Source organism: Camelus bactrianus, chromosome 25 (assembly GCF_048773025.1).
Source record: "Camelus bactrianus isolate YW-2024 breed Bactrian camel chromosome 25, ASM4877302v1, whole genome shotgun sequence".
In the NCBI taxonomy this organism is placed as follows: Eukaryota; Metazoa; Chordata; class Mammalia; order Artiodactyla; family Camelidae; genus Camelus; species Camelus bactrianus.
In genome coordinates, this window is record NC_133563.1 from 10,889,692 (window position 1) to 10,903,543 (window position 13,852).

At 42.9% G+C, this 13,852-nt stretch overlaps 1 protein-coding gene across 1 annotated transcript; it reads left to right on the plus strand.

Annotated features, from left to right (window-relative positions):
* The first annotated feature begins 1,362 nt into the window (after positions 1 to 1,362).
* Positions 1,363 to 10,402, plus strand: CTHRC1 (collagen triple helix repeat containing 1). The gene is made up of 4 exons (XM_010955794.3): positions 1,363 to 1,661; positions 4,832 to 5,053; positions 6,999 to 7,215; positions 9,864 to 10,402. The coding sequence occupies exons 1-4, from the start codon at positions 1,509 to 1,511 to the stop codon at positions 10,004 to 10,006; spliced, it is 735 nt and encodes a 244-aa protein (XP_010954096.3). The 5' UTR covers positions 1,363 to 1,508; the 3' UTR covers positions 10,007 to 10,402.
* The last annotated feature ends 3,450 nt before the right edge of the window (positions 10,403 to 13,852 follow it).

Below are 13,852 nucleotides of genomic sequence, written 5' to 3' on the forward strand. Positions count from 1 at the left end.
ATCCGAAGTCACTGATGGGTGATATAGCAGCAGCAGTTACAGCAGCAGGAACTGTGTTTGGATAGAAGACAGACTGGCTGGTGGTGCCCCCCCCCCCAGCCTGTAGCCTGCTGCCACCACAGTGCTTTGGCTACATAAGGGCATCAGCTGGGACCTGGCTTAGCTCTACACAGGATGGGTTTTATGGATGAACAACTTGTGTGGCTGCACTTAGAAGGGTCCCACGCTTGATGTATTGCTTTGTTGACACTGTCTTGAAATTCTTAGTAATTTTTTAACAGAGGACCCTGCATTTTTATGCTGCAGTGGCATATTATGCAGCCAGTCCTGGCTTTAGAGCACACTTGGAGCTTTGCTTTTTCTGACAAACAGGAATGGAATTTACCTATGGTGAGGCACTGGCCCAGGAGTAAGGATTCCTAGAACTGTCCTGAACTGCTCCCCTGCCAGACTGTTCCTTCATTTTAATGTCCATCTGTTGGGCTCACTACAACTTCCCAGAACCAGGCCGATTGGTAAAGAGAACCCCGCTGAGCTGAATTTGACCTTAGCAGTATTGCCATTCTGTCAGCAACCTCCATGTTGTTTCAGAAGTGGCAAGACCTCTGTCCTGCCTGATTCCAGCCCGTGGTGTATAAAGGAGCTCCTGGTCCAACCTGACCCTAGCTGGTGAGTGGCCTGCGCCCCTGAGGGCACTTTCTTCCAGAATGGACAAAAGAGGACAGAGGGGGTTAGAAAAAGATAATTATCAGTCAGAGGTCAAGAGTTATTACTCAAAGGTGGACTTTTACCACTGAATATGGCTTAACCTCCCTGAGTCTCAGTTTCCCCGTCTGTGAATGGGGCAAGCAGAGGAGGTATCAATTTGCGTAGGATTACCGAGGGGACAGAGAGTATGCGTAAAAGACGGCTTGCTTCCTGGTCCTTTGTTAGCTCTCATTATGAAGCTTGGGTTCTTAATCATCTGGGTCACGGGCCCCTGGGAGAACCTGATGATATCTGTGGTTCCTTCCCATCCCCTTCTATCCCCTACAAAAAGTCATCTTCCAAAACACAGCTTGCCAACGGTGCCAGGGTTTGACCCAGGTGTGCCTGGACCCAGGTGAAGGCACGTGCCTCTACAATGTTCGCTTAGGCGGTGCGGTCTCCACTCCGTCCTTATAGCCTCCACCTGTGGTTTGCTGAGCATCGCCACCCGCGAGGCAGAGGATCCAAGAGGTCTGCCCGTTCCCGCGAGGGTCCCTGCGGGCAGAGCGGCGGCGCGGGAGGGGGCGGGCCCGGCCGTCGGCCCGCCCCACGTCCGGCTCGGGGTGGGGGCTCCGACCTATTACGGGATGGAAACCCCGGTGTTGGGGGGCGGGAGGGAGGGAAGCGCGCGGGTGAAAGGCGCATTGATGCAGCTTTCGGCGGCCTCGGAGGGCGGCGGGGCCAGACTCTGATCACGTCCCGGTTCCCTGGTCTCATTCTCCTCCTCTCCTGCTTCACGAGTCCCGGGGCCGCCGCGCGCCATGCGTCCCCAGGGCCCCGCCGCCGCCTCCCGACTGCGGCTCCTCGGCCTCCTGCTGCTCCTGCTGCTGCAGCCGCAGGCGCCGTCGAGCGCCTCCGAGACCCCGAAGGGGAAGCAAAAGGCGCTGCTGCGGCCGAGGGAGGTGGTGGACCTGGTGAGTTCGGGGGAGGGGACGAAGCCGCGGGCCACACCGGGACGGCGTCCGTCCAGCTGGTGCCTGGGGTAGGAGGGGTGAGGAATGGGGGTGGGAGGTGTCTGTACAGCTGGGTGTATGTCTTGCGTGCCTCTGGGGAGTCCTGCTTTGTCTGAGTCTACCGATTAGAAAGGACCTGGCCTCTGCATGGAGTGGAGTCCTGAAACTCGCAGAGGAGACTAAAATGAGACGGCCATCGTGGAGCAAAGAGGCGCCGGGGTTGGGTGGGATGCCCCGAAGTACAGGGAATCGCCTAATAATTTCTGGTCTCCCTCCCCCGCCCCACCTCGCCCCCGAGCATGGAGAGGGTTAGCGCGGCAATGAGTAGAATGAGGAGCTTAGGCTAGAACTTGAGCCTGGGAGCTGCCTGGGAGACCCTGGACTCGCTGATCCCCTGTGGGCCTGGGCCAGGGACGCGCAACGTGTCCTTTGTTGGGGCTGGTGGCCACGTCTGCCAGCAAGAGCGAATAACAACTCCCACCCAGCATCCGTCCAACTCTGTAACTTGAAGACTGTGAGTCATGTTGGGTCATCTTCCTAGGGAGCATGGGCTGCAATTTTCTTTGCTGGACGACCACAGCCGGGCCAGGAGCGGTTCAGAGGGTTTAGAACCAGAAGAGGAAATGAAGGGAGCCAGCACTAACCCACCAAGGACCCATTTCATTGTTCTATTTAGACAGACGGGCAGTCAGTCCTTCTGGACACCCCGAGTCTTCAGTCTGTGGTCACCAGGTAGGAACATCACAGCCAAACTAAGGGGGAAGACAGTTTCCAATAGAGCAAATAAATAGCCCAAGTGCTTTCTGAGGGGTTAATCTATGGGAAGTCTGTTTGCTTAAAGCTCTTTCCTTCTAAAAGTCAACAAACTCAGTGGAGGACAGAGCAGTTCTCTGCTGTGGCAAGAGTGATCCTTTCAAAACTACTGAATTCCTTGGCATATAATAAACTTCAATCCTTAAGCCAATCTTATTTGTAGACAAATAGGGGTTACAGGCATTGCAGGACATGGGGAGGGGGTATTTTTTGATTAAAAATTTGTTTCATGTTTGTTAAGCTTCTCTTGTAAACTGAGCTGATAAATCAAGCTCCCTGGCAGCTAGTTCTAAGCCAGATTCAAAAACTCTGGAAAAAAATTCCTGCAGTTTTACACTGTACTTTTTGGTGATGTGCTATGTAATTTCATTCCACATAGCAGACTATGTGTTCAGGGCTACAGTTCTATTTTGAGTGTCTAAATTGTTTAAAACTGTACCAAATGAATGTGGTTGATGTGCAGTCTGCATTTTATAAATCTGTAGTTATGCTACACAAAATACCCCTTTGCCCTATAAAGCTACCAATTTTTTCCTTTCCCTCCAAGGATTTACAGTACCTGTGGTTTCCCACAACTCTAGCCCGACTTGGAAAAGTTTATTGTGCAGCCAGGCTCAGGTGCATCCTGTAGATTGGATTTGGTTTTGCTGGGGGAAAAGAATCCACTCAGTCATTAAAGGTTTCAACAGATTCTATAAAGCAACTTCTTTGTACAGGATCTTTCAAAGCCATCCTTTCAAGCGCACAGCAAGCTCTGCCTCCTGGTGGCCAGTGAAAGAAACGGGTTCATTTCACAGCCGTTTATGAAACCTCCACCTGTCACTAATCATGTTAGCATTTTAAAGTGAAAGAAGACAGATGTGATACCTCTGGGACCAAATTCACTAAGATTATGTGAATAGCAGTTTTTAGATAAAGAGGTGAATAAGACTTCTCAGCCATGGCACTATTGACATTTGGGTCTAGATGATTCTTTGTTATGGGGACTGTGCTGTGCACCCCACCCCTCCAAGAAAAACAGAGAGAATCCTAGCACTTCAGAGTTTGATAGGTTATTGCCACCCTATTGAAGACTAATGGTCACCTGCAATGAGGTCATTTTCTCCTTCTCCTTGGCCGGGACAGATGGGTTGGGTTGGAAACTAGTGTTATCCTAATGACACTTCCTCCACATAAAAATGGGGAGGAGAAGCAGATGTGTGTATCTGACTTAGAGATATTGCCAGTGTAGGACCACTATTGACTGTTAAGGTTTTATTTTATAGTTATATCTCTAGGAATTTATCTTAGGGAAATAATTCAAAAGAAGAAAAAAGCTATATGGATAAGGATTTTCATTATAATAATATTCATAGTAGAAAAAAATAGAATTGACAATCCCCAAGTAGTGCAATGTTTGCATAATACTGTGAAAGTATGATGCTGAAGTCCACATCCTTTACAACATCTAGGGTTAGAAGAAAAAAGCCATATATCAAATTATGTCCACCTTGGAATACAGCCATTTAAAAGTTATATATGCTTTTAATGAGCAGTAGAAGAAAGCAGGCAAATGAAAAAAATTTTTTAATTGAAGTGTAGTTCATTTATAATGTGTTAGTCTTTGGTGTACAGCATAGTGATTCAGTTACACATACATATATATTCCTTTTCATATTGTTTTTCATTATAGACTATTATAAGGTATTGAATATAGTTCCCTATGCTGTACAGTATAAATTTGTTGTTTATCTATCCTACATATAGTCATTAGCATCTGCAGATCCCAAACTCTCAATTTATCCCTCCCCCCACCTTTCCCCCTATAACCATAAGATTGTTTGCTATGTCGGTGAGTAAATTTCTGTTTTGTAAATAAGTTTGTGCTATTTTTTTTAGATTCCACATATAAGTGATACCATATGGTATTTTTCTCTTTCTAACTTACTTCACTTAATATGATTATCTCTAGGTCCATCCATGTTGCTGCAAATGGCATTATTTCATTCTTTTTATGGCTGACTAGTATTCCATTATATATACATATGCACATCTTTCCAATCATCTGTTAATGGACATTTAAAGGTTAGAAAACATTATGTATTTGATGAGTGTGTATGTGTGTGTGTATGTGTGTAAAGTGTATAAAAAGTATAGGAAAGAAATATTTTAGAAATAACTTTAAAATCAGTTCTCTGTAATAACTCATCTAGAACATGGGCAAGTGGTCTGTAGGGATTCTTGAATCCAAGCACTCAAAATAAGTGTATTTCTAATCAGGCTGAGTCTTTGAATCTTAAGTGGTGAGAGTTTTTCCCCCTTTCTTTTTTCCTCTGCAGTATAATGGGATGTGCTTACAAGGGCCCGCAGGGGTGCCTGGGCGAGATGGAAGCCCTGGGGCCAACGGCATTCCTGGTACCCCTGGGATCCCAGGTCGGGATGGATTCAAAGGAGAAAAGGGGGAATGCCTGAGGGAAATCTTTGAGGAGTCCTGGACGCCTAACTACAAGCAGTGCTCATGGAGTTCACTGAATTATGGCATAGATCTTGGAAAAATTGCGGTAAGTAAAGTTCAAATTATTTTAAAGTTGAGGCAAACTTTAAGGGTTGAGGGGATAAGTGTTAATTTTAGGTGACGTTTTATTTTATTTTTACTGGAAGACTTAAAAAAATTAAGTGATGGGTACCATGTGACTTTTAACTTAGAATGAATGAAAAAAAATTGGTGATGTTTCAGAATTAATTTTATGAAGTTATTTCTAAGACAAATAAGTCACCATTTTATTTTAACCCTAATAATATTTAAAATAGTCAAATGCAAACAAGAAGAGCGAGCATAGGTATGTGTGTTAGACAGTAAGCAACTTTCCAATATTGTCCTAAAGTGAGTTTAAATTTAAATTAGTCTAAGAAATTCTGTTGTGGCTCCAGACATAAAAGTGGAAAGAAGTCTCCAAGAAACGACCACACGATAGGATAGAAATTATCTAGAAGTGGGAATTCCACCGGTATTTGTCCTTATTCTGAGTAGCAGGCACAGCTTGAAATTGCTAAGCTTAAGAGAAATAGAACGGACCAGAAATATACTACAGTGACCATTTAAAATTATTGCAGTTTTTAGGGAGAAGAATCATTCAAAATAGTCTGTCTGGCAATGCATTTGGATTGGTAATTCAGTCACTTTGATAAGTGTTTGGTTCCAGAGTAACTGGCAAGTCCATTGGGATGGCTGAGAGTTGAAGTTGGTGCTATTTCTAAGCCTCTTTCTCCTTTTGTTGACCAGCTCTATACATGGTTCCATTTCCACAGTATATCATTCCTTAATATTAACCACTACGACCACCAGGCAAATAGAAGATGTTTTATTTTCATAAAACTTAAGGTTCTAAGTAGCAATCTGTGTGTTATCCCTATTCCTCATCTCAGCTCTTAATGTCGGTTCTATTATCTACAAAAATGTTTGTGACAGTCTTGATTTGATTTCTATGTGATAGAATTTCCATATAGGCTCCATAGTTTGGTGACTGTGACCAGTTTTATTTTGATATGTGATTCCTTTTTTTTTTTTTTTTTTTTTTTTGATATGTGATTTCTTAGAATTCTGTTAAAATGTTGCCTCCTTTAAACACCATTAACAGACTGGCTGCTTATTTATAGTTCATCAAAAGTTGCTGAGTTCTACAAACTTTCCCTGTGGACTCTGAATTATTAATATGTTTTCAAGTTCCTCTTAGTAGTGGTCAGAATGGGTCTGGGAGCTTTCTGCAGGTAAAAGATAGTGGACCATGAGCCAAAAGACAGACAAACTTTGCAAAGACCAATTAGAGGGGAAAAAAAAAAAGGCTGAGTCTTAGCATTGTGTCACATAGGTAACGACTAAAAACCCCATCTACGCTTTATTCAGGATACTGTTTGCTTTTGCTTCAAAAGATACAAATCAGAGCAGGGGCAGAGGGCATGCCTAGCATGTGTGAGGTTCCCAGTACCTCCATTAAAATAAATAAATCTAATTACCCCCCCCAAATAAATTAAATTAAAAAAATTTAAACATACAAAAAAAAAAGATACGAGTCAGAGTAATCTATCTAGGTAGTGCTAGTCTAGACTGTAAGTTCCATGAGGGCAGGGATTCTGTTTTGTCTACTGCTGTATCTATAGCATTCAGCACATAGGAAATATTTTTGGAATTTAAAAAAAAAGTAAATATATAGATTGGTTTGGTCTAAAATACTGAAGACTGGCTGTTTTGGGTAAAACTGAAAGTTACCCTCAAGAGGTGAATAATTCTAAGAAAGCCGTAATTCCGTTTTCTTAAGAGTTTCTAATATCAGAGCCTCTTAACCCATCTTGCAGAGAACCGCTTTCCCTCTGTAAAAGCTAAGTTTTTTTTTTTTAATGCAGTTTGGGGAAAAGGATAGTTAAATAAAATTCACATTACAATTTGAAAGCACCTTTTTAATTAAAATTGAAAATGCTAATTAAGCCCTGCTTCTGTGTTTGTGATAGGAGTGTACATTCACAAAGATGCGTTCGAACAGTGCCCTAAGAGTTTTGTTCAGTGGCTCACTCCGGTTAAAATGCAGAAGTGCATGCTGTCAGCGTTGGTATTTCACGTTCAATGGAGCTGAATGTTCAGGACCTCTTCCTATTGAAGCCATAATTTATTTGGACCAAGGAAGCCCTGAAATGAATTCAACAATTAACATTCATCGTACTTCCTCTGGTACGTAGAAGAGTGACATTGCAGAATGTGCCTCATCTTTAGAAACTAAAGATGAGTTTCGAGTCCACTGTAATTTTGGGTCGTAGCAAGTTTTCTGTGCATAATTCTCCCTCTGGGTTGCACTTTAGAATTTCCTATAGACCTTTTTTAAAAATATATGGGTGCCTGGGTCTCAACTCCGACCAACTGAATCAGAATCTCTGATTAAGGGCTGTATTTTTTTTTTATCTCAAGGTTGAAAATCAGAGTTAGATGAAATGGCAGAATAGCTAATAATGCCACTGAACAGTGGTTTCCAATCTTGGCTATACCTCGTGTCCAACTGGGGAACTTTAAAAAAAAAATCGCCGTGTCTGTGTACCACTCCTCCACTGGCTGTGACTTAATGCATCTGCTTGCACCCTAGGCAGTGGGACTTCCAGTGTCTCTCCTGGTTATTCTAATATTCAGCCAAGGTTGAGAACCACTAGTTTAGATTGACAAGGAGGCTGATTTCTCTATCTTGTTCTTTAAAAAGGTAGATACAGTCTGGTGCATTTGTAAAAGAGAACATTTCTATATTGTTCCTGCATTCTCTGTTTGCTTCTACCTAGTCTGAGAAAACAGACATTCAGTTAAACCAATGGTCACTTAAGCTGTTTAAAAAAAAAAAACAAAACCCGAACTATTGTTTGTTTTGTTATAGTTTAAGTTTCATTTAAAAAGTTTAGAAACTACCAAAAAGTAGCAGGAGGGGAAAGTACCTATTACTGCCATCACCCAGACGCTGCTGTCAACATCTGACTCCCAGCCACTTTGCTTTCTTGAGTTGCTGTGGGTGGCACCCATGACAGCGTGTGCCAGGAGAATCAAAGGTGTATATATCACTAGCTTCGTTTCCCTGATTTCTCGAAGCAATTTCTCACTAATCTTGTACTTAAAAATGGCAGAAGAAAGAGATTCCCTCACTGCTAACCAGAAGTATTTCAGCATTCTTAGAGATCTAAGTCAGAAACTGATCCCAGAAATTAATATAGTACATTTACCCCTAAGGAATCAAGGGCATCCTGTCCATTTTCTTCCTCAAATCCCCACAATACCCTCAAGACATAAAGAAGATATTTTAACCCCCTCTCTTTGCACCAATTTACATTCCCACTGACAGTGTGGGAGGGTTCCCATTTCTCCACAGCCTCTCCAGCATTTGTCATTTGTAGACTTTTTGATGATGGCCATTCTGACTGGTGTGAGGTGATACCTTGTTGTAGTAGTTTTGATTTGCATAATCAATGACGTTGAGCATCTTTTTGTGTGCCTATTGGCCATCAGAGGATGAATTTAAGCCTAGGCTGTGCCTTTGGGAGTTTGACAGACATTTGAATGTCATCTTGTTACCTGGGTCTAGGAGGAAAACAGGTTGAGAACCCCTAATCTAACATATTTTAGGTGCTGAATAAGCTGCAAGACTACTCTATACCTGCAAAAATTTTCATTCATTCATTCAAAAAACATTATTTCATTTGTTAAAGGCTGTGAGGTGACCGTTGACTCTCCCCTTGTGAGGCTGATGCTAGACCCAAGCTTGTCCGACCTCCTGTGGAATGAAGTGACCACATTTCTAGGCCATGGATGTCAAGACCTTGGAGGAACACAAGGGTTTCCAGGCATTCTCACCTAGTGTTGTATTAAGAGTTCTAGATTAAATGATATTGTGGGCACACACTGCTTAGTTCTCCCAACTTTGGAAGGAGCCTGAACCAGAGACTGGTCCCTGGATTTGGAGGGATGTGCCTTCCATTCACTGATGTCACAGCTGGTGAAAGCAGATTGCTTCAGGCTTACATCCCTGGGCTCAGCTGGAATGCACTCACCTCAACCAGATAGGAAAACTAACCAGACCCATTTTCTTAAAGAATCTGCCAACCTGAGGTTCCTTTTCACCCTGATACAGATGCCAACGGGGTCATACCTTTTGCCTGTTAAAATGAACACCAGGGGAATTTTTTTTAATGTTGGAGAAGAGCCTTGATAAGACAGAATGCAAGTTTTATGTATTAGTATGTGAAAGTCCAGGACCTGTGAAAAGGCATGTATTTATGAAGCATAAAAACACAACGGAAAAACAGGATTTAGTTAGTTTTTTGTTTTTTCACCATGAGGAAATTCTGTGTAAAATAAGATTCCCAGATTGAAGGACTGGTATAATGGTTATGCTAGAATTACTATTTAATATTATGAAAGTCTTTTCTTCTACTTGAATACCATCAAGTATACAGGTAAGTGCTGGAAAGTGCCTTCTTTTAAAAAAAGACTTAAATATCACATCAATGTCTTGGCTTTTAAAAGTGTAGGCTTCCTTTGTTTAGTCAAATAAATTGCTTTTTTTGTTTTAGGTCATCTTTGTAAGTAAACCAATTCTGGCTTTATGGTTGAAACCTCTAAGAAAATTGCCTGTGAAGCTTATATCATAGAATGGATGTGTGTACATCTTTTAAAACTATTTGTGTGCTAAGAAGAAGAGAACTTATGAGTCTCTTATTAAGTAGTAGAATTTTAAATTCACTGTACATTAAATAAATTTAATCTAGCTTGCTAAAGTAATACATTTGAGTTTAAGGTTTTTGCTTTTTGTTCTAAAGAGAGATGTAACTTTTACCTTTGTTTTGCAGTGGAAGGACTTTGTGAAGGAATTGGTGCTGGGCTAGTGGATGTTGCTATCTGGGTTGGAACGTGTTCAGATTACCCGAAAGGAGATGCCTCTACTGGGTGGAATTCAGTGTCTCGCATCATTATCGAAGAACTACCAAAATAAATTCTTTCATTTTTATTCCCTACCTCTTTTTTATCATACCTTCAACTGGTTCATTTTAGCAACACCTTATGTAATTTGTAGGTGTACATCTGAATGAAAAAACAAATGAAACGTGTTTACAGACCAACGTGTGATTTCACACTGTTTATAGATCCAGTATTATTCATTTTCCTTCAATCAAGAATGGTTTCAGGATTTTGTAGTTGATTAGAATACTTTCTTCATATTCCCATCCCCTGAACTTATAATTTGGAATGTCATTGTGGTCTTCATTTTTTTTTTTCCTATTCTCATAGCATATAGCACTTTTTAAAATATGAAAGCTACCAGACGTTGTACAAGTTGTAAATGTTCAGAATTGTTTTATATCTGTGAAATAAAACTAATTTCAAACAACTTTAATATCTTTAACATAATTGCCTCTGAAATGAGAGTTTCTGGTCCTTTATATCTGAAAAGTTGAGCATAAACCTGATTTTGTATTTATTTCATAATCATATTTTAAATTTAGTACACATATAGTACTGTTCCATATCTTGAGGGATTCAAAGAGAAAAGGTGTTTATATGTCAGGAAATACACTAGCACTTTAGAAATTGTATCTTTTTTTAACAAAGAGTTAAAAAGACGTGAACACTGGCCTCAAATTGTTTACCATTCGGTAGGGAGGATAAGTATACACAGAAATAGCATAAATCAAAGATTAATACGTTGTTTGCAAAAAAAAAGTCATTGAAGGGAGGGTGTAATTCAAGGAAAGACCTGTCACTTCTGGCTGAGGTGATTAGAAAGAATTCATGATGAAGAAAGTACAGGTGTAAGGCTGATAAGTAAATCCTGGGCTTGAATTGAAGTGTCAGTATGAACTCATAAGTTACGTTATCTTAAATCAAGCCACAAAACAGTAACAACAGACTCTCCTAGCTTTGTTTACTGAAAAGACCTAGAAACAGTGACCAATTTATTAATGCCCAGATTGTGATGTCTGTATATCCTTTGCTACTAAAAGGAACTAAGGCTTCTTGAAGAAATGGGTGATTTCAGCTCTGGGGCAGGAAATGTACGCTATGACCCTGGAACATCTTGGCAACTATGAAAGACAACTCAACAGGATCCAAGAGCCAGCTTGAATTGGTTCCCGCTGGCAAAGGTGTTACAGTTTAAGCATCAATAAAGATAATAACTGGAATGGTTTGAAACATCAGATATGTTTAAATGCATGAATTCATAATAATATTAAAGCAAAATTCATTAGATTTGGGATTCATTAGATATGGGAGAATTCCCATACAGATTTGGGATTGCTGTGTTGTCATTTTCACTTGTCTCCAGGTATTTTCTTATTTCCACTTTGATTTCTTCAATGACCCATTGGTTATTTTGTAGCACATAGTTTAGCTTCCAGGTGTGTAGTTTTGGCAGTTTTTCCCTTGATTTCTAGTCTCATAGCGTTGTGGTCAGAAAAGATGCTTGATAGGATTTTTGGTTAGGCCATTCAAGATGGCTGTTCTGCTCAATGTACATCCCCTGCTCAACCAGTCCGTGCTTCACTCACATGACTACCCAATCCTCTTAATCATAGGGCTTAATTAGTAACTACCTACGTACTTGCCCCCGGTCCAGCTGCTGGTTTCCTGGGTAATTGATGAGCCAATCTGACGTCAATTCCCCCTATAAATAGTAGCCTCCTCCCCGCTCAGCAAAGACTGTTGCCGTGTCTGCCTCCTGGCTGCTGCGCATGGTGGGTATTGCTCCAGGACCTTGCTTCAGCTGTGCAATATCCCCTGTCCAATAAAACTTTGGCCTCTCTGGGCTCCTTCAGTCTTGAAGCTGGGCACCTATAAGGCTTACAGGCATGCGGGATGTAGCCCAATAAATGAGCCAGCCCAAGGCTGAGGAGACCCCCGGGAGCGCAGAGATGTGGGGAAATGAGGGGGGACAAAAGGTTGTGGGGGTGATCCTGAGGTGCTCGTCCATTAGAATTTGGGGGTCCCTGAGGCAGCTGTCTGCCATGAAAGGTGTCTTTCTCTTCCATTATGTTACCCTGTTAACTTCAGTGTCCTTCCAGCTTAAAAGTAGCAGCCCTGTGCTCCTGGCTCATCTGATTGCATGAGGATGGCTGGTGAATACAGACAAAATGCAAGGACCTGGATTATCTGCAAAATGCAAGCATACCCCCAGGCCACCACCACCCTGAACAATTACAGACACGGGCTTTAGGGGTCCTAACTCAGGGACAGGCTGGTGAATTGGACGTGGCCAGCTACCCAGAAGGATTTGGTTGGGGCCCATGGCAACAGCAAAATAATGAGTACCCTTGGGCTTCTGGTCCCAGCTATGGAAGGGGGCAAAGCAACGATGCAGTGTGATGAAACAGCAGCTCTAAGCGGTCTACAATGCATTACAACAGGTAAGGGACATCACAGAAGGCCTGCCCGAGTTGTCGAGCAAAGCAGAAAACCACTATTGGGGTCTAGAACAGCTGTGTGCCATGTAAAGACCCCCTCCCCCATAGACATCGATGGTGACCAAGGAGTCTACTTTATCAGTCACGAAGTTCAGGAATGAACCAATCAAAAATGACATATGTTGGCCCTTCACCTGCCTTGCAGCCCCACTGCTGCCGGGCTAGGAGTGGACCCCTTCACAATCGAGATGGAAAGCTCGTGCTCTCAACACATGGACGTATCCCAGGAGCAGTCGCCCCAGTGCCGACACCATGTTAACCCAGAGGCAGCTACTCAACACCCTCTGAGTTCAACTGCTAACCACCGAAGGACCATTGCCAACTACCGGTCAGGACACTAAGTCATCTTTGTCCTTGTCATAGGATCTGCCCCCAGAGGAACATATTATAAATAGCCCTGGGCCTGGCAGGTAAGTCCTCGGTGGTTTGGGTTTGCTGCCATGTGGGATACAGGATTAGAAAGGGACCTAGAAATTTCACCTGTCTTCTACCCGGCCCCACTTAAGACTGTTACTAATCCAGGCCCGCTGCTGGAGAAAGGCAGCATTGTATTAATCCTGCGGGCTGTTATACCTCTTCTCCCGTATTTGGCACCGGCTATGGGGACTGAGGATGGACAGGGGTCATGATGTTGCCGGCCAGGACAAAACCCACAGGTGGGGGTGGTATTATCTCAGAATGCTGTTACTGCTTGTTGCTGGATGGTCCTGATCTTGCTGCTATTGTGCCTGTGAAGTATCTTAGACTTCATCCCTAGTCTGAGCGAAGAGAATCTGTTCTCGGACTAAGCACCAACAGTGGCCTCACTGCGAAATGAGCTTGATTGCAGGGTCTATGGCGAAATGCCATTGTCACCCTCCTCTGGACTTCCATGAAAAATTTACTCAATAAGCACCTGGCTCCAAAGTTTGCCCACTTCTTGGACCCTTGCATTTGGTATTTGGTTGTAGTATGTCTCCATGCACCGTCCCGGGGGATATCACGGAAGAGGGGTGGGCCAAGACTAGAAGGGTCGCGCAGGGTATGTAGGGGTGGAGTGTAAGACTAGGCCATTCAAGATGGCCATTCTCGTGCTCTCTCTACTCAACCAGTCCCTGCTTCACTCACATGACTACCCAGTCCTCTTAATTATAGGGCTTAATTAGTAACTGCCTGCGGTGCTTGCCCCCTGGCCTAGCCGCTGGTTTCCCTGGTAACTGATGAGCCAACCTGACGTCAATTCTCCCTATAAATGGTAGCCTCCTTCTCTCCTGAGTAGCGAAGACTGCTGCCATGTCCTGCCTGCTGTTTGCCACATGCTGCTCCAGGACCTTGCTTCAGCTGTGTAAGATAACCTGTCCAATAAATTTCTGATGTCTCTGCAGCCGTCTCCAGGCCGT

What these genes read in the sequence shown, in the direction of transcription:
- CTHRC1 (XM_010955794.3), top strand. Translation starts at nt 1,509, where the DNA reads ATGCGTCCCCAGGGCCCCGCCGCCGCCTCCCGACTGCGGCTCCTCGGC. An exon ending in CGAGGGAGGTGGTGGACCTG is followed by an intron (nt 1,662 to 4,831) that starts GTGAGTTCGGGG and finishes TTTCCTCTGCAG; the next exon opens with TATAATGGGATGTGCTTACA. An exon ending in TAGATCTTGGAAAAATTGCG is followed by an intron (nt 5,054 to 6,998) that starts GTAAGTAAAGTT and finishes TGTTTGTGATAG; the next exon opens with GAGTGTACATTCACAAAGAT.